The 18,590-nt window shown below is 38.2% G+C and overlaps 1 protein-coding gene across 1 annotated transcript; it reads left to right on the top strand.

Moving 5' to 3' along the window:
* The first annotated feature begins 10,359 nt into the window (after positions 1-10,359).
* Positions 10,360-13,048, top strand: LOC149954198 (U4/U6.U5 tri-snRNP-associated protein 1). The gene is made up of 2 exons (XM_090168972.1): positions 10,360-10,456; positions 10,514-13,048. The coding sequence occupies exon 2, from the start codon at positions 10,523-10,525 to the stop codon at positions 12,917-12,919; it is 2,397 nt and encodes a 798-aa protein (XP_090025098.1). The 5' UTR covers positions 10,360-10,456; positions 10,514-10,522; the 3' UTR covers positions 12,920-13,048.
* The last annotated feature ends 5,542 nt before the right edge of the window (positions 13,049-18,590 follow it).

The raw sequence follows: 18,590 nt of genomic DNA, 5'->3' as shown, positions 1-18,590 counted from the left end.
GTTATGGGACTTGTGGTTGGCTGGAGGTTTTTGGTATGACTTGTGGTTGGAAGAGGTTCCTTTGAAGGTGACGTTGGTAAATGGTGATCCTTCAATTGAAATGTTGGTGGTCTTTTTGAATTGTCTTGTGGTAATCTCTTCAAAGGCGATGTTGGCGGTCTTTTTGAAGTTGATCGACTGTTAGGACTCTCACTTGATGTAGAAGTAAAATACTTCCCACAGAGCTCTGCCTTTACACATGCGTGACCCCAGAAACTTGGTGTTGTATATGGAGCCACCAGGTGGGGCTAAATGATGTAACAAACAATATATATAAAAAATCTGGCACTGGCAGACAGACCAGAATAAAATGTAAGAATACCATGTATTAAGGTATTCATGTGATGCTATTAAAGTAACAGTATTAAATATAATCTTGTATAGTTAATTAAGACAAGTATAGTTTAAGAATATAACTATAACAACTATTATAACATGGTGGCAGCTGCGAAGAACCATTTTTCGAACGCCAATTGGAAGTATTAAGACCTTATCACCTTAAGCCTTGTTTCCCGCGTAAAATTCCCATTGTTATTATGTCGCAATCACATTCAACAACTACCTCCATTAGGGGTCTTGATCATTTCAAACCGGGTGCAGACCCTGCTACAGCTTGGGAAGATTATAAATGCAGTTTCAACATATATTATACTGCTATGAAACTTAATAAAGATCCCATTGATGTTCAAGTTGCTCATTTTCTCCACGTACTGGGTCCAGCTGGTCAGAAAATATATACAACACTTACCATTCCTGAAACCGGAAATGATCGCACTGTACAAGTTATACTTACAGCCTTTGATACTTTGTACGCTCCACAGAAAAATTTACTGTACCTTCGCTATATTTTCCTTACTGCAAGACAAACTGCTTCTCAGTCTTTCACTGATTTCATACTTGATCTGAAAACTAAAGCTCAAGACTGTGATTTTGGAACTTTGAATGACTCCCTTGTATGCCTTATGATTGTTTGTGGCATTAAAAATGACAAGCTTCGCAAAGATCTCTTGGCCAAACCTAACTTATCACTTGACGCTGCAACCCTACTCTGCCTTTCGGAAGAAATGGCAACAAATCAGGCATCCGCTATGGTCACTTCTCCTCCAACTACCTCTACTTCTGATGAGTCTCAGGTTAATGCACTTCGTTATAACTACAACACTCGTCCTTCCACACCATATAACAACTCTTCCTCCTTTCGTCCTCAAAGCAATCGACGATCCTCATCACAAATATCGCACCAACGTCCTTCTTATGGAACACCCTTTACTCGCAATATCTCCCCACGACAATACTCGGGAACTGTAAATCCTCCACCAGCTCATTCCCGTCTTCCACTTTACCAACACCAACCTCAATCTCGTCAAACTAAATCATGTCATAATTGCGGAAAATCACACCTACCAAACGAATGTCGTGCAAAGAAGTCTCGTTGTCTACGCTGTGGTTCATTTGGACATTGGGCGAGTAAGTGCGAAGCATTTTCTCTTGATACTGACACTTCCAATCCACAAGATCTTTCAACCTCTTATGGACACCCTAACGAATCTTATTATTTTGATTGTGATCAATCTGACCAAGACCTTCTAGAAGAAGATTTTGATGACTTTCACCTACACAGTCTTACTCTTGAACTAAATGAAGTCAATACTCCAATCAGACTCAACTCCTTTCCTCACGATATCTCTATTTCCCACCTCATGCTGGACAGACTTTATATTTATAACCAACTAATAACCCTCAAACTGGATACGGGCTCCCAGATTAACCTTCTACCTGAATACATCTACCGTTCTTTTCCAACTCAACCACCACTTAAACAACCGACTCATCGTGTCCTCGCTTATTCTGGACATACCGTTCCAATATTGGGCATTGTCACTATTCCATGTGCTTCCAAAACATACCAAGCCGACTGTGATTTTTACATAACCACTTGCTCCTCCCAGCCTATTCTTGGAGCATTGGCTTCCATCACATATGGCTATATCAAACGTTTAAACAATTCTTTGATGGATTCGCAAACCAAATATTCCTACTCTCTGGAACCTGCTTCTACACTATCTCGTTCTTCCCGACAATTGCCAAGTGTTGACCTCACTCATATCTCTCCTACCGAAATAATTGAACAATACCACCCAATATTCGACACAATCGGAGCCCTTCCTGGTCTCCATGACATAAAACTCCGATCCGATGCAATACCAAGTATTTCTTCTGCAAGAAAACTTCCTCACGCACTCTCTGCTAAGGTCCGAGCAGAACTTCACAAGATGGTCGAAGCTGATATTATCACCCCTGTCTCTGGACCATCGGAATGGGTGCATCCCATGGTGATTGTTACCAAACCTGATGGCTCTCTCAGGATATGTCTTGATCCGCGCAAATTAAATGGGGCCATTAAACGGGAATATTACCCTATGCCCACCAACCAGGAAATTTATGCCCAGTTACATGGGTCCACAGTATTCACCGTTTTAGACGCAAAAAGTGCTTTCTGGCAAATACGATTGACTGATAAAAGCTCGAATCTATGCACTTTTGCCACCCCTTTCGGCCTGTACAAATTTCTACGACTACCCTATGGAATCACTACCGCTTCGGAAATTTTTCAACGCACTATGAAAGAACTTTTTCCTCCTTCTCTTTTTCCCAATCTCCATATTTCTACTGACGATTTCCTCATCCCCTCCTCTACACTTGATGACCATAAACAAGACCTTCTTGATGTCCCCAATACTGCAAAAGATAAAAACCTTACTTTCTCTACTCGTAAGATGCAACTGGCGGTTACAAAGATCACATATTTAGGTAATGAAATTACACCTTCTGGTGTCACCATTGACAATAAAAAGATAATTGCAATTACCTCTATGCCTCCTCCAGTTGACAGGAAAGCCCTTCAGAGATTCCTGGGAATGATTAATTATCTTGTGCGTTACATTCCCGATGCGGCGCACCATACCTCTACATTACGTCAGCTTCTAAAGAAGGACTCTACCTTTACGTGGAATGATACCTATCAAGCGCATTTTGACACACTCAAACACCGGTTAACTACCTCTCCAGTCCTTGCCTTTTTTCAACCCACTGTACCAATCATTATATCTGTTGATGCTAGCCCAACCGGTGCCGGAGCCGTCTTGCTTCAAGATAGTCATCCAGTGGAATATACTTCCATATCATGGACCACCACTCAATCCAGATATGCACATATAGAAAAGGAACTTCTGGCCATCGTGTACTCATGTGAGCATTTTAGTTACTATATCACCGCCACCAAAGTCACTGTCCATACCGACCACAAGCCACTACTAGCCATAATCCATAAACCTTTGCACTTACTATCTCCTCGACTTCAACGCCTAGTGTTGAGACTCTCCCGATATGACATTAACCTTGTGTACGTTCCAGGTTCTACTCTTCACATTGCTGATACACTATCAAGGGCTCATCAGTCTATCTCCCCTTTTAAATCGGATGATTTAGATGGCCCTACCACTGCTCTCCATGCACTTACCACTCTTTCTGATGACAAATATCAAGCATTTAAGTCTGAATTCCTTCAAGATCAAAGCATGGTTACCTTACGTCGACTCATTGCAGATGGTTGGCCCTCTTCTCGACAATCCCTTCCTAAAGCATTGTACCCATATTGGCAATACCAAAATGAACTACACATCTCAGAAGACTTACTTTATCGAGGCTCAACTTTACTAGTACCACCCACACTACGTAATGATGTTCTATCGCAACTTCATGTTACCCACCAAGGTATTTCTGCATGTATTGCTAAAGCAAAGCTGAATGTGTTTTGGCCCAATATGGTCATGGATATCACCCAGATGATCCGCTCTTGTTCTCTGTGTCAATCCCGCTCTGTTTCTAACTCTTCTCAACCACTACAACCGCACCCCGTACCAAGTCTACCGTGGGAAATTATTGGCACTGATCTTTTTCACGTCGACTCCAAACCCCTGATTTTGCTGGTAGATTACTTTTCTAAATTTATTGAGGCACAGGACCTCCACCACACCACAGCCAAAGATGTGATTGCATTTATGACACCTCATTTTGCCCGCCATGGCGCCCCAACTACGTTAATCTCCGACAATGGTCCTCCGTTTACCTCTGCCCAATTTCAAGATTTCCTCAAACAATGGGGAGTACGTCACATTACCACAAGTCCCTATTATCCTAAATCAAATGGATTGACTGAACGCTCCGTCCAGACGATCAAGAACGCTCTTATTAAAGCTAAAGCTTCTGGCAAATCCTTGAGCTACGTACTACTTGAATATCGGAGCACTCCATTAATTAATTCGTCTAGCCCTGCTGAACTTCTCATGGGCCGTCGACTTCGGACACCATTGACGACCACCAAAGAAATTCTTCATCCACATTATCCCACTCTTGCCACTCGTCAACAACTACAGCACAAACAAGAACTTATGACATCCTATCATGACCGTCACTCTCGTGTGAAACCTTTGGCTCCTTTATCCAATGGTCAAAGAGTATTGCTACAATTAGGTAACCGTTCTTGGGTTCCGGCGATTGTAACACAGATTGGACCGGAGCCGCAATCTTATATTGTCACCGATTCTCAAGGCCGCTCTTATCGGTGCAACCGAATTTTCCTCCGTCCGGATCTGAGTCGCTCCACTCTCACACGTGTTTTCTACCGCAAGACACCTGACACCCATACTACACCGCCCATATCCTCACCACCAAAACCCTCTTCACCGACTCTATACCATACCGTCACGAGCTCTGACTCCACGCAATCTACCTCCTCTTCTATACCCATCACTACCAATACCTCAGTAACTTTCTCTCAACCGTCATCGCACAGCTCACCAACTCCCATACCATCAACTACTCAATCAACAATGACACACCAACCTCTCACCACTTCTACTTCAACTCCTCCTAGTCCATTTACTCTTCATCATCGCCCTCAACCACGATCTCATGATGTCCTGCCACGGAATACACCCATTTTCCCCACACGTCCTTTGGATTCTGTTGTTCCCGGTAATTCTCCTCACCCTACGACACATACTTACCGGAGGGTCCCATCACCTGCGTATTCTGATGTTCAACGTTCTCCAATAATCGAATCTGCCCATAACCCTACTACCTCCACTCGCTCTGGGCGTGTTATTCGTCCTCCACAACGTTTCTCTGATTAACTATTACTAACTTGTTAAAAAAAAAAAAAAAAAGGTTGTTGTATATGGAGCCACCAGGTGGGGCTAAATGATGTAACAAACAATATATATAAAAAATCTGGCACTGGCAGACAGACCAGAATAAAATGTAAGAATACCATGTATTAAGGTATTCATGTGATGCTATTAAAGTAACAGTATTAAATATAATCTTGTATAGTTAATTAAGACAAGTATAGTTTAAGAATATAACTATAACAACTATTATAACACTTGGGTCAGGATATATTATTTCTATGAAATGATCAACTGGAGTCCAAATACAAAAGTCGCAATACTGCCGCTCTGTCAAAAAAATTTGAGCTTGGATTTGATAAAAATATGGGTGGTCTCTTTTTAGTCGTAATCCATCTAAAGGGTTTTATAGACAAGAGTTGTCATTTAATGTTGTAGATGGTTTGTTTTTTAATGTATAGGGACATTTCATTTCTAGTACCCCTTTCCCACAGCAGTCACACTCTATAAGTCCATCTGGTGATGCTCCAAGATAAGGAAATGATGGATTTAAAAATAACCCAGCTCTTTCATACTTAAAATTTTTATGTTTTTTAAAAGCATCATTACAATATATTTTGGTCATTGTAATTTCATTGTGGATTCCCCATTTTGTGGCCTGGGTCTGAAATACATGGCTGGCCAGATAACAAATTTGCGATATTAAAGACCGAGATGGTTGAACTGGGTTTGAGTGACAAACTCTGCGCAAATTTGAAGCGGTAATTCGACCAGCCCTGTATTTTTTCCATATTTTACTTTGTGACTGGGTCTTTGTGTCTAATTCTAATTTTCTACTTTCTTCAATGGAAAATGGCACTTTGATTTTGTCACAGTAGTCTACAAGTTCATTGAATGTTAAGTTTTGGGTTTTATAAAGTTCAGTCAATACAGGAGGGTATTTAATTTCTTTAGTTTTGAACTGGTTTTGAAAATTTGGCAAAACCTTGAAAAGGCCAGCGTTGGGGCTCAAATCAAAGAGTTTATTTGCGAAACTTAACCACTCTCCAACCGTTGGCTGTGGAACTTCGTTCTGTTTCTTTACATTTGTTTGAGGTGGAGGTTGCGATTCCCCAGTCTCGAGAAGATAATCAAACTCAGCTTTTCTGAGTTTAGCCTATTTCAGATTAAGTTGGTATACTGGAGCATAGGTCACTTTTTTGGTGACTGGGATCGCCCAATAAGCCTTCACACCAGTAACAGTCACACTTTCACGATATCGAACACCGCATTCAATATAAAAGAGCAAAGCTCCAATATGGGTACAGCATTCGTCCAAACCAGCCATGCAATCGCAATGGCCTGAATGCACAGTGCCCTTCTGCGATACAACAACCCAGATATGGAGTGGCTTTCTCATTCATACGTTGCGAGTACATTACCTGTTTAAAAATAGATTGACCTTTTCGAAATCAACTTACCAGGCATTTGATTATGACGTTAGAAGATTTATCCAATTTCATCACTTTCACCTCTCTCACAAAGCCGCAGATGAATTGGTCATACGACTCTAAACTTTTGTAGTTCTTAAGTTGCTCATTCGTGTAATCGGAATTTTTACAAATTAGGTACATGTAAAGGTCGGGAAATAATAATGGTGGCACCATTTCCGCACCCTCTCCTATGTCTTGTTTATCATCATTATGCACTACTAAATACTCTTTTTCTGGTATTTGGTAAGGGTCCCGATTGTCGCAAAAAAAATTATCTTGTCTAAATATCGTTTTTTAACTTGAGGTTTTAAATTTTCGAAATATTCTGCCCCCGACCAAACCTTTCTAGTGTTTTTTACATTTTGCCTTTGGGAACCGCTTTGTGGATCCGTTTTAAGCTGGTACCTAAGATGGCGCTGAGATTTGTTTGTTTTAAAAAAAAAATAGCTAGAGCGAGATGGCGCTGTGAACGGTGCCAACGTTTATAAAAAAAGTGTGACGTCACATAAATTCAAAAAATAACTTGGTGACAAAGCTCTATAGTGCTTGTTGAAATATTAGAAAGCTGGAAACTTTCTCGAACGTAACATCGGTTTTTTGCTAAGCCTTAACATGCCAAAAAAGTTACATGGTTAAAAGGAAACACTTGTTGCATACCGTACTGCAAAAGTAATGTTTAGTTCTAAAGGAATCAGTTTTCATCTTTTTCCAAAATATAATTTTATACGAAAAGAATTAACTCTGCCTCCACGAGAAGCTTTAAAATTGCCCGGTATTATAAAAATATTACATATAATTTTAATTATTTATACCATAAGAGGATGATAATAATAATAATATTATCTTCTTATACTTAGTTTTAGTAACATTATATAATTTACCTTAAAATATATTATCAAAAATTAACATTAGTACGTTCCTTATACACGTGAGCCGACGCGTTTCTTATCTGACGCAAAATTATCATGAGGGCAAAAACGCGTCTCCATTTGGCTCTTATATGACTTTTTGGCTAACCGTTTAACCGACCGACCGGAAATAGCTCCTTCCCAGATGAATTTGGAAAGGAGAGTAGATGAGAGATAGACGGCGCCACGGGTAGAATGATAAAGTTTTCTCGTCATTTGGGATCAGACAGCAGTATTCTTATTTTTTAAAAACTTGTTTCGCGAAATACTGAAATCCGACGTTTTGATTGGACCTCTAGATTAATATTCCCAACTCAATGGCAGACACCGAGGAAGACCAAGAGCGCGAGCTCTCTTAGCATTTTAGTACAAAGTGCTTGATCTTTCCGCAGGCCGTAGTCTTTAGACACCATCTGTTGGTGACTTTTAGTATAATTTTTAAGCAGCAGACAATGGCTCACGTGACGACAGGACGAGCTTTCTTACCGATAGATAGCGCCTTATAAGGATAGCCTGCAGAAATTTACGCGTTTCTGCTAGCTAGCACCTCCGTATTCACTTCCTTTGAAATATTTTATCTAGACCTTTATATACGTTTCCTATATCTATGATTTTACCAGATAAATTCTAGATAAGCAGACGATTTTATCAGTTTACTCAAATTATTCCTAATTTTGAGGAGGAGTAAAAAGTAGAGTCCCAATACGTTGACCTTGACGAATAGTTCACGGTGTAGAGTAATTATCTCCACCCGAACAAGCAAATAGTTACGTTAAAAGGAACCACCTATGGACTGCATTGCAAAGGATGATAAAATTAGCGAATATGTAGATTAGTCCATTATGAAAAGGGGTAAAAAAGCTAAACCATAAACAAATTGGAAGAAATTTAAAAACTTACTAATAGCTCGTACCGTTAGGTCTTCGAGCAAACAAAAAGACGCGAAACTCGGACCAAATAGATCTTCGAGTGAAAAACTAAATTAAATTAAATAAATTAGCAAGAAATTCCAACGGTAGACCAGTTTCGTCCTATTTGGGACTCATCAGTACCGTGCGCGAAATCTGGCTTGCGACTATTAAACCGAAAAGAGAAACTAAGCCTAAACATTAAAAATTTCAAAACAAGTTGCATTAAACAAACGAAAAGTATCCAATTCGCGACCGAAACGATCGAGTCTAGGACAGTAACGGCGCTAGCTTATCCACGGCCAACTTCGATCACGCGTACCGCTCTTTAGCCGCCCCGTAAATCACCTCACATCTAATGTTAATTTGCGTGTATGAATAATCCCGATAGGGGTGCTACATACGACCAAAAACCTACTATCACCAAAGGCGGGGAATACAAGCGAAATCGCGGAAAAATGTTTTTTTTTCGGTTTTCCACTTTCCTATTTAGAAAAAACAAGGTATAGCAAGTTAAACTATCTTTTCGCAATATATTTATGTATAATTCATAATTTAAAAAAAAATATTACCATATAAATATTAAATGAAGAAAAAGAGACGCGTTTTTTACGCGTTGGCGCCATATTAGAATACATAGTTTTGAAGGCTGTAGAGGTGTTTAGAGCGTTTTGACGCGTAAATAATGTATCTCTTAAAATTTATAAATCTTTAATAATAACCAATCTTTATTAATAGTATATATATAGCAAATTCACGAGTTTATAACCGTTCTTAGGTAGTATTTTCTGTAAATCTAATTAGTTTTAAGAGTAAGAATCTTAAAACTAATATAATTGAAGATAAAAGATGCTTAGGTACATCTTTGGAGCTAAATAGGTAAAAGATAGATGGTCTTCAGCCTGCATTTCAAGGAGGATGATTTCAGTTCAGGTTTGTACCTTTATTATGGAAAAGTTTCAGTCAGATAAATTTACAAACCGGCCCTTTCTAAATATACAATATTATTCTAGGTTTAAAAAGATGAAAGCTTAAAACTTGTTGAAACCTAAAATTTTAATTTATTGCGCTTATAATATATTTTAACTTAATATTATTGAATAAAAAATGTTAAAATAATATATTTACCCTGAAGTTACAGTGAATCTTCTTTTCACTTTTTGTTCTATTTATTTATTTACATGTGTTTCAAGTATTAAACAATAATACTATGTTCCTGGCAGCATCTAGAGGATGTTCTTGGTTTCTGTTTAACTCTTTTATAATTTATAAACACCGTTAAAAAATTTGAATCATGAAAAAAATATTATACTATTAGTTAAATATTAACCTACATTCGGTTTAATTCAATGTTTTTCAAAATTTATTTAAAAATAATTGTTTTTTGTGGATTTTTCCTATCTGACTAACGTTAAATTTTGGTCGTATCGAAAGCCTGGAGGGAAAATATATACACGGTAAATTCAGGCGATTGACGGCGCTGCTAAAGCGCGGTACGCGCGATCGAAGTTGGCCGTGGCTTATCCAAGGTAGCGCCTATGATCTAGCAGCGTCATAATAACGTTTTTTCTTAAATAAACTTATCAAAATATAAGCAAACGATGCAAAATTTATATTAAAAGCAAATATGATTATTTATAAATCAAATTTATGAATAACGTTTTTTTTCTCAAAAACAAACGCTTATTTGTAGCCTTTATATCAAGTTTATAAACATACGCAACCCACGGCCAACTTCCATCTTGTCGTAAACACACACGATAAAATCTAATTTGGTCGTGCGAGAACATAGCAGACGACTTCGACTAATTGTCTCGTAGTCTTTTTAGCCTTTGTCCTGTAACTCCTGTTATCTCATTTTATTCACATAATTTTCATCATTTTAAGGAAATACTAAATATTTTTCGTTTATTTGGAAAGTGCCATTAAAAAAACCTAAGGTAAAAATTATTCCTGGTTGAAAAGTTTCCAAGGCCCGAATTTCAATTTTCTCATAGATTCTCGTAATGGGTTCATCAAAGAAACATGGTAAAGAAAAAGAAAAAGAACGAGATCGCAAAAAGCACCGTTCGAGTCATGGAGGAAGAGAGAAAGATCACAGTAGCCATCACAGGAAACACCGTAGTCGCAGTCCTGAAAAACCAGGTAAACATTTGGTAAAAAGGCGCAGAGACAGAACAGATTCAGATTCCGAAGATGGTAGACTGGGAAGAAATACCAAAGTCCCTCGCAGAGAGCCTATTGAGGTGCATACTATCTCGGATGATGAAGAATATGAAGTTAAGGGCTCTGGAGAATCTTTGAGTATTGATGAAACTAACAAACTAAGAGCCAAATTGGGTTTGAAACCTTTACAAGTGAAGAATAGCAGCAGCATTCCTGGTTTGGGAAAAGATGATAAAGGCGATAACAGTGATGATGATGAAAAGGAAGATGATGAAAGGAAAGAAGTATTTGTTAGAACAGAAAACATGAGAGAGAAAAAGAATGAACAGCTTCTGAGAGAAAAACTTCAAGTTTCTAGAGTAAAGAGGAGGTTGGCTGAGAAGCTGAGTGCTGTTAAGGGCATTGCAGATAGCGATTCAGAAACTGACAATGCAGAAAAATGGATAGAAAAGAGTCGAAAGATCCAAGACGAAAAGGACCAGGCTTCCAAAAGAGCTAAACTTTTGGAGGAAATGGATGAAGAATTTGGTGTTGGAGCTTTGGTCGAAGAAGAACTTCAAAAAGCAAAACAAAAGTCGTATGGGGTGAAAGACCTTAAGGGTCTCGCTGTTGGCCACGATGTTAATTCATTTAAGGAAGGCCACATGACCGTTTTAGTTTTGAAAGATCAAGGTGTATTGGATAAAGATGATGACATTTTGGTTAATGTCAATATGATTGATGATGAAAAAGCTGCCCAGAATGTTGAAAATAAGAAAAACAAACCAGGTTACGTGGCTTATGACGAACCTGAATTTGATGAATTGGGCATTTTGAAGAAAAAAAACATGCTCTCAAAGTACGATGAAGAAATAGAGGGGCCTAAAAAAGATAGTTTCAAAATTGGAACTAATTTTGTGGATAAAGAGAGAGAACTAGAAATAGTCAGAATGAAGCTGAGGCAAAAACAACAAGGAGTCGAAACTTTAGAATTACCCGCTCTGAAAATAGCCACAGAGTATTATACTCCGGAAGAAATGGTTTCCTTTAAAAAACCCAATAAGAAAAAGAAAGTTCTGCGTAAAAGAACATTACTTAAACCTGAGGAATTGGCTTCCATAACTGGAGGGAGTGAGTCTGCTAAAGACCACGGTTCTAGATCACGGAAAAAAAGACCTATTGGTGATACCTTAGAACCTCAAGACAGAATTAGTGTACTTCAAAAAAACGGTGACACTGAGGACATGGACATTGATAATTCAGAACTTATCAATTCTGATATTTTAGCTCCAGAAGAAGATTTAACTGGAGTTATTATCGATGATGACAAAGCTGATTTGGAACTCGAAATGGCATTGGATAAAACACGTAAACTGAAACAACATCAAGGTTCAGCTAATAGTCTAGAACAACTAGCCAAAAGAATAAAGAAAGATCCAGAAGGAAATGAAGATGATGTCATGTCAGATGACGGAACTGGCAATAAAAAGGATAAAATCAATATTGTGTTGAATTCAGTGGCTGAATTTTGTCGCACACTCGGTGATATTCCAACGTATGGCTTGTCTGGGAACCGAGAAGTGGATGCCGATGAAACTTTGGAATTTGAACAAGAAATGGCCGGAGAAGATTGGAGGCCTCAAGACATAGATATGCCTAGAGGAGCTTGGAATGAAGTTGAAATTAAGGAACAACCGGTGGAAATAAGTAAAGAACGTGAAAATGAACCAATTTTGGAGGAAGAACCGGACGTGAGTACTGGTTTGGCGGGAGCTTTGAAACTGGCTATGAAAAAAGGATACCTAGATGACGAAATTAACAAAGCAGCTTCAGCTCCTCGACATAGCGCTTTACAAGCTCAGTCGTACACTATAGAGGAAAAGTTCTATGATGATGATAAGTTTGGTCGTAGAGATCGTTACACAGGACCAATCCAAGAATTTAGAGAAAGAGATCATTATAAACCTGATGTAAAATTGGAGTACATCGATGATAACGGCAGACTTCTCAATGCAAAAGAAGCATTCCGGTACTTATCACACAAATTCCATGGTAAAGGCCCTGGAAAAAATAAAGTGGATAAACGAACGAAGAAATTGGAACAAGAAAGTAAACTGAAACTTATGAGCTCAACAGACACGCCACTGAACACCCTCAAGCTCTTACAAGAAAAACAAAAAGATTTACAAACCCCTTACATATTACTTAGTGGAGGGAGTAAGGCTTTAACCCATACTAGTATAACAAAGTCAAAGTAATTTTAAAGGTGTATGTAAAAAGATCTTTTCAAAAAAAATTCCATTATGTAGGTAAAAATTTTGGAATTAATAATATTTAAACTTGTGGATGTTTTTTTTTCTATATTAAAAATAGAAATTTGAAATGTAGTTTTGTTAATATTTTCCCATATCATTATTATTTAAATTATTATTGATGTATTGATTAAGGGGTTTAATCGTTATAAATAATTGACAAACATTGAAAAATTACCGAATTCGTAAAACCAATATTTAAACTTATTCTAAGAGAAAGTAATTATTTATAGTAGGGAGAATTAATGTGTGAACACGATTTTAGCATTCCTTGCAAACCAACTCGCTGTCTGCCAGTACGATCCTTCCCTTAAATACAACCTTCGCGATCTTTATGGAAGACCCCCACAATTATTGGCATTACCTCGCCAGTAAACAACTAAGTAGCGCCGAAACCTCTAAAGCCATAGGAGGGAGCGGCCAACGGCGAAACCGTTGGAGGGCGACAAAAATACCAGAGGTTATATTCCCTTTAAGAATCAAGTACATCTCATTGAAACATGCGGGTGACGTTTTCCCTTCCCTCTTTACGTACGAGGGGGTAAAACCTGACCATGGTGCCCTCAGATCGGCCGTTGCAGCTTTACGTCAAGAGCTACTGAACGCTTTTCTGTACTCACGCAACCGGTTCGACGCCATTACTTTCCTTAACGTTGTGAGGTCTGTTTAGGAACGTTCTTAGTGTTACTAAATTTGTTCATCATGTTAAAGTTTTAATTACAGTTGTTTACCTTATAGTTTTCTGTAATTACCGTTGGTATGAGGTTTTTTTTTTATGTTAGACTTAGGTTGTACCATAAGTGGATAATATTGTTACATAAGTGTGACACTTCCTATTCTCCACATGCAAAAGTTTTACTGAGACCTATTCACAAGACAGACCGCCTAACGGGCTTCGTCACCGTTTTGTGTCCGCTTGCTAACGCGTCACACGTAGCCTTTGACAGAGCCTCGCTAGGGCTAGATTTTCTTCTTGTGATGACGTCACTCCATTACTAGCTCTCAGTAAAATATTCCCTAAAGTAACAAACTTATGGTTGTACTGATAAGAGTGCGAAATATATTTTTTGTAGTTTAAACCGAGGTTTGTTTAGGAACTGAAAGTTAAAGGAAAAGTCCAGGTTGGGTAAAACTTGGGTCTATTTGAAAGATCATGTCTAAATATCAGTCGTAAAATTGTATCTTTTTTTAATGACGAGAAATTAATTTTTAAACGAGCGAAATTTACCCGCTAAGCGAGCTGCCATTTTCTTTCGCCTTCCCTCCGCAGACAGCACGCGGAGCAAGCGCGCGCAGGGAACAGAGCGTGATTAAAGCTCGGATTAAAGTCCTAAAAGATACAATAGTTCTTTTTATAAAGTAACGTGGCCTTCTTGTTGAAATGTTACTCTTACGTCACAGTCTCTTACTTTTACGAGTCTACGAGCGCGCGCTACAGTCGCGAGGAATATAGCTTTTTCTAGAGCGCGTGCAAATCGCTCGTGCGAGGAATACACTAATTATAAAGCTGGGTCTTGTGACGTAAGAGCAACATTTTAACAAGTTGGGCAAGACCACTTTTTATTTTATAAAATCAACTATTTACGACTGATATTTTCGAGTATATTTAAACACGATCTTTCAAATAGATGCAAGTTTTACTCAACCTGGACTTATCCTTTAAATCTTATTCAATCGCGTCTTCTCGCTCGAAAATGTTACGTCGTAAGAAACTCTAACTTCTAATATGCTTTCAATTTAAGTTTTAATAAAGTTGTTTTAGCTAACGTCGTACGTCTTGTCTATATCTCCGAACTCTAGTATAATATTCTTCACAAACTTAACGAAATATATCAACGTCCAGCAGGTTGAAATGCTTTCAATCGATCGAGCAGTGCAACGCCATACCGGAAATTCGTAAAATCGTTCAGTAAAAAACCGCTTGATAGATTTTAAAATCTATCATTCTCCCTAAGTATGAATAAATAAATTCTTGTTAATACCTTGTTAAGTTTCGGGGCGAAAACAGATTCCCAAAAAAATGTGTAGGGTACCGATCTTTCCCAAAATATCTTATCTAATCAAAGTTTTAACCGTTCCGCTAAGAGGCAAATTTTATAATTAAAGAGTTGGAAAGTCATTAATTTACGCCAGAGCAAACTTCCCCCACTCCTTTCAGATCCCCAACGCCCCCTCGTGTCTGAAAAGCCATTCCAAAGCGTCTCTCCGACAATACCGCTTCTGGGTTCACGCTTAAGCCTTCGCCTAACTTAGCGCGGAAGCCAAGGTGGGCCCCGAAAAATTTCATTATTTAGCCGCTTTGGAGCTGAGGAAAATAATCAGCTGCCAAGACTATCTTCGGAACGAAACCTCCGGGCTGCCTATTTAATTAATTGGAAGTTTTGCTCCAGTTAACTTATCTGTAGCCAAATAAACAGGCTCGCGTGATATAATCCTTTATATTAAAGCCTGGAGAAATGGAGTTCATTTCTGAATACTAACGCTTCGTTCCTTACGAATGCATTTTATTGTGATGTCTACAATTTTTAAGTTCTCAAGTGATAAACGTGCCGTTCCAAAAATATAAGTATTACGGAGAAACTTTTGGAAAGACGTCATTAAAAATTGATGTTTCCGTTACCATGCTAATAGGAAACCCACGGAAAATTACGGTTTGATCTCAATGGAATAATTTAGTGGAGAAAACATAAAACACACTTTCGAGCTTACTAGCGGGTGAGGTCGGTTTAAAACATATAAAATCGAAACATCTCAGTAAACGTAACCGGCTAGTTTACGGGAAAGATTTCGCCACTTCCTCTCTGCTTGCGAACTTAAGTAGTTACAAATTCTTATTTAAAATACGGTGATTTCTTAATTAATGAACTCGTTTCGGGTATCTATCCTCTTTTAATTGATTTTTACGAAAGATAAAAATACTTATTTGGACTCCAATACAAGCTATCTTAAGTGCATAGAGTAAGCAACTCACATAGAGTGGAAGGCCCTATGGAAGCGATTGAAACATTAATCCTAACGGGTCAACTTGTTTTCAAGGCGTGAATAAATGTAGTCCGAAGGGCTAACTTGTTTTCGAGGAGTGAATAAATATTGGCTTAAATAAATATGTTACTAGCCAATAGTGTGACTCCCAAAATTACTAGGATGAATAAAATCTGACGTAGTCCACCTTTTTACTAGTTCGCGGTGAAACAAACCGTTAGTGAAGATTTTTGAATGGAATAAAGGTACAGTGGCATACTTATGAGTAATTATGTTACATATGATAGTACGAATGACCGACTGGTTTTCGAGGCGTGAATAAATATAGTCCGAAGGGCCAGCTTGTTTTCGAGGCGTGAATAAATATAGTCCGAATGACCGGCTTGTTTTTCGAGGTGTGAATAAATATAATACGAAAGGCCAGCTTGTTTTCGAGGTGTGAATAAATATAGTACGAAGGACCAGCTTTTTTTCGAGGCGTGAATAAATATAGTACGAAAGGCCAGCTTGTTTTCGAGGTGTGAATAAATATAGTACGAAGGACCAGCTTTTTTTCGAGGCGTGAATAAATATAATACGAAAGGCCAGCTTGTTTTCGAGGTGTGAATAAATATAGTACGAAGGACCAGCTTTTTTTCGAGGCGTGAATAAATATAGTACGAAGGGCCAACTTGTTTTCGAGCCGTGAATAAATATAGTACGAAGGGCCAGCTTGTTTTCGAGGCGTGAATAAATATAGCACGAAGGGCCAACTTGTTTTCGAGGCGTGAATAAATATAGTACGAAGGGCCAACTTGTTTTCGAGGCGTGAATAAATATAGTACGAAGGGCCAGCTTGTTTTCGAGGCGTGAATAAATATAGTACGAAGGGCCAGCTTGTTTTCGAGGCGTGAATAAATATAGTACGAAAGGCCAGCTTGTTTTCGAGGCTGAATAAATATAGTACGAAGGGCCAGCTTGTTTTCGAGGCGTGAATAAATATAGTACGAAGGGCCAGCTAGTTTTCGAGGCTGAATAAATATAGTCCGAATGACCAGCTTGTTTTTCGAGGCGTGAATAAATATAGTACGAAAGGCCAGCTTGTTTTCGAGGTGTGAATAAATATAGTACGAAGGACCAGCTTGTTTTCGAGGCGTGAATAAATATAGTACGAAGGGCCAACTTGTTTTCGAGGCGTGAATAAATATAGCACGAAGGGCCAACTTGTTTTCGAGGCGTGAATAAATATAGTACGAAGGGCTAGCTTGTTTTCGAGGCTGAATAAATATAGTACGAAGGGCCAGCTGGTTTTCGAGGCTTGAATAAATATAGTACGAAGGGCGATTTTTATTTTTTATTTTTTTTTTCAGTAAAATTTTACTTTTTTATCCATATATTGTACACAAAGATTAAAGGGAATATAACCTGCAAAGCAATCTTTACGGAAGATCCCTTCATTTTTTTCAAATTTCCCTGTACAGTGGCGCCAAACATTTTTAAAGCCAAAGGCAAGAGCGGTCAGAGCTGCAAACGTTGGTGTTCCACACCAAATACCTGAGGTTATATTCCCTTTAAAAGAAATATAACTGCTTGAGCAGTTTTGATTTTACGAGTTGGGGGCGTATTCTAACTTACAGGGAGCTAGTATATTATGAACTTATGTTTAAATGGATTTAATATAATAACTGATAGCTAGGGAACATTTATTAATTTAGTGAGGTTATCTACCAAGCCGCAAAGGCCGACTTACGCGTAGACATACAGAATCGCGGGATTGACAATGAACAGAATATTAAATTATTTGAAAAAAAGTAAAAATAATAATAATATAGAGATTTAGACAAATAATTAAAAGAACTAAACAAAAACAAATATTAAGAAAACAATGAACACAAAAAATACAAAAATTTTGTTAAAATTTAACCAAAATTTATCAATTTTACCCAAAATCCTTGATCAATTTTACCCAAAATAGATCAAATTCATCTTTTTGGGTACGTTTTTTCAAATTTTTTAAGTAATTAAGTACCCTGTGAAACCGAGAAAATCCCATGTTTTTTTAAATGGAGATTTTTGGTTTTGAGAGATCAAGAACATTTTTGGTTGCCATGGGAAAACTAAACTACATTGCAACTCTTTCCTTTGGCAATTTTCATACTACCTAACCCCTGAATTTCAACAAAATCGGTGATAAGAGAAAAATTATTTAGTCGAGTAACAGAGGCGGCGCGTGGTTTACACAATTTTAAACAATGACCACGATTACGGGAATGGACTTAGATGAAAAACTCATTAAATTTTGCAATTTAGTAACAAGTATAGTTGTGCGATTCTGTGACTTTTGTAGAGCAGATAGGTCCGTAGTTAAATGCGGGGTCCAAATAATAATCAAGAAAAGGGAGCGCAATAATAATAATAATCAGCAGGCACCACCTAGCTCGGCCCAAGTCATCTAGCGAATTTTAATGCCATTAATTCAGGTGGCCGGGTTACAATGCGTAGGAAGGTGTTGGCAAACCCTTCATTTGTAGAAAAGCTTAATCAAACGAGGGGATCTCCTTCTGCATTACGTTTGCAAGGCATTGTCTATGTATTTTTGCTGGAGAAGGGAGACGGGGGAGGGGGAGGAATAGGCATACTCTATGTATTTTTGCTG

This window comes from Leiobunum rupestre, chromosome 3, assembly GCF_980474605.1.
Source record: "Leiobunum rupestre chromosome 3, qqLeiRupe1.1.hap1, whole genome shotgun sequence".
Lineage (NCBI taxonomy): Eukaryota > Metazoa > Arthropoda > Arachnida > Opiliones > Sclerosomatidae > Leiobunum > Leiobunum rupestre.
The sequence above is the reverse complement of the archived record's forward strand: the minus strand, read 5'-3'. Positions and strand labels throughout refer to the sequence as shown.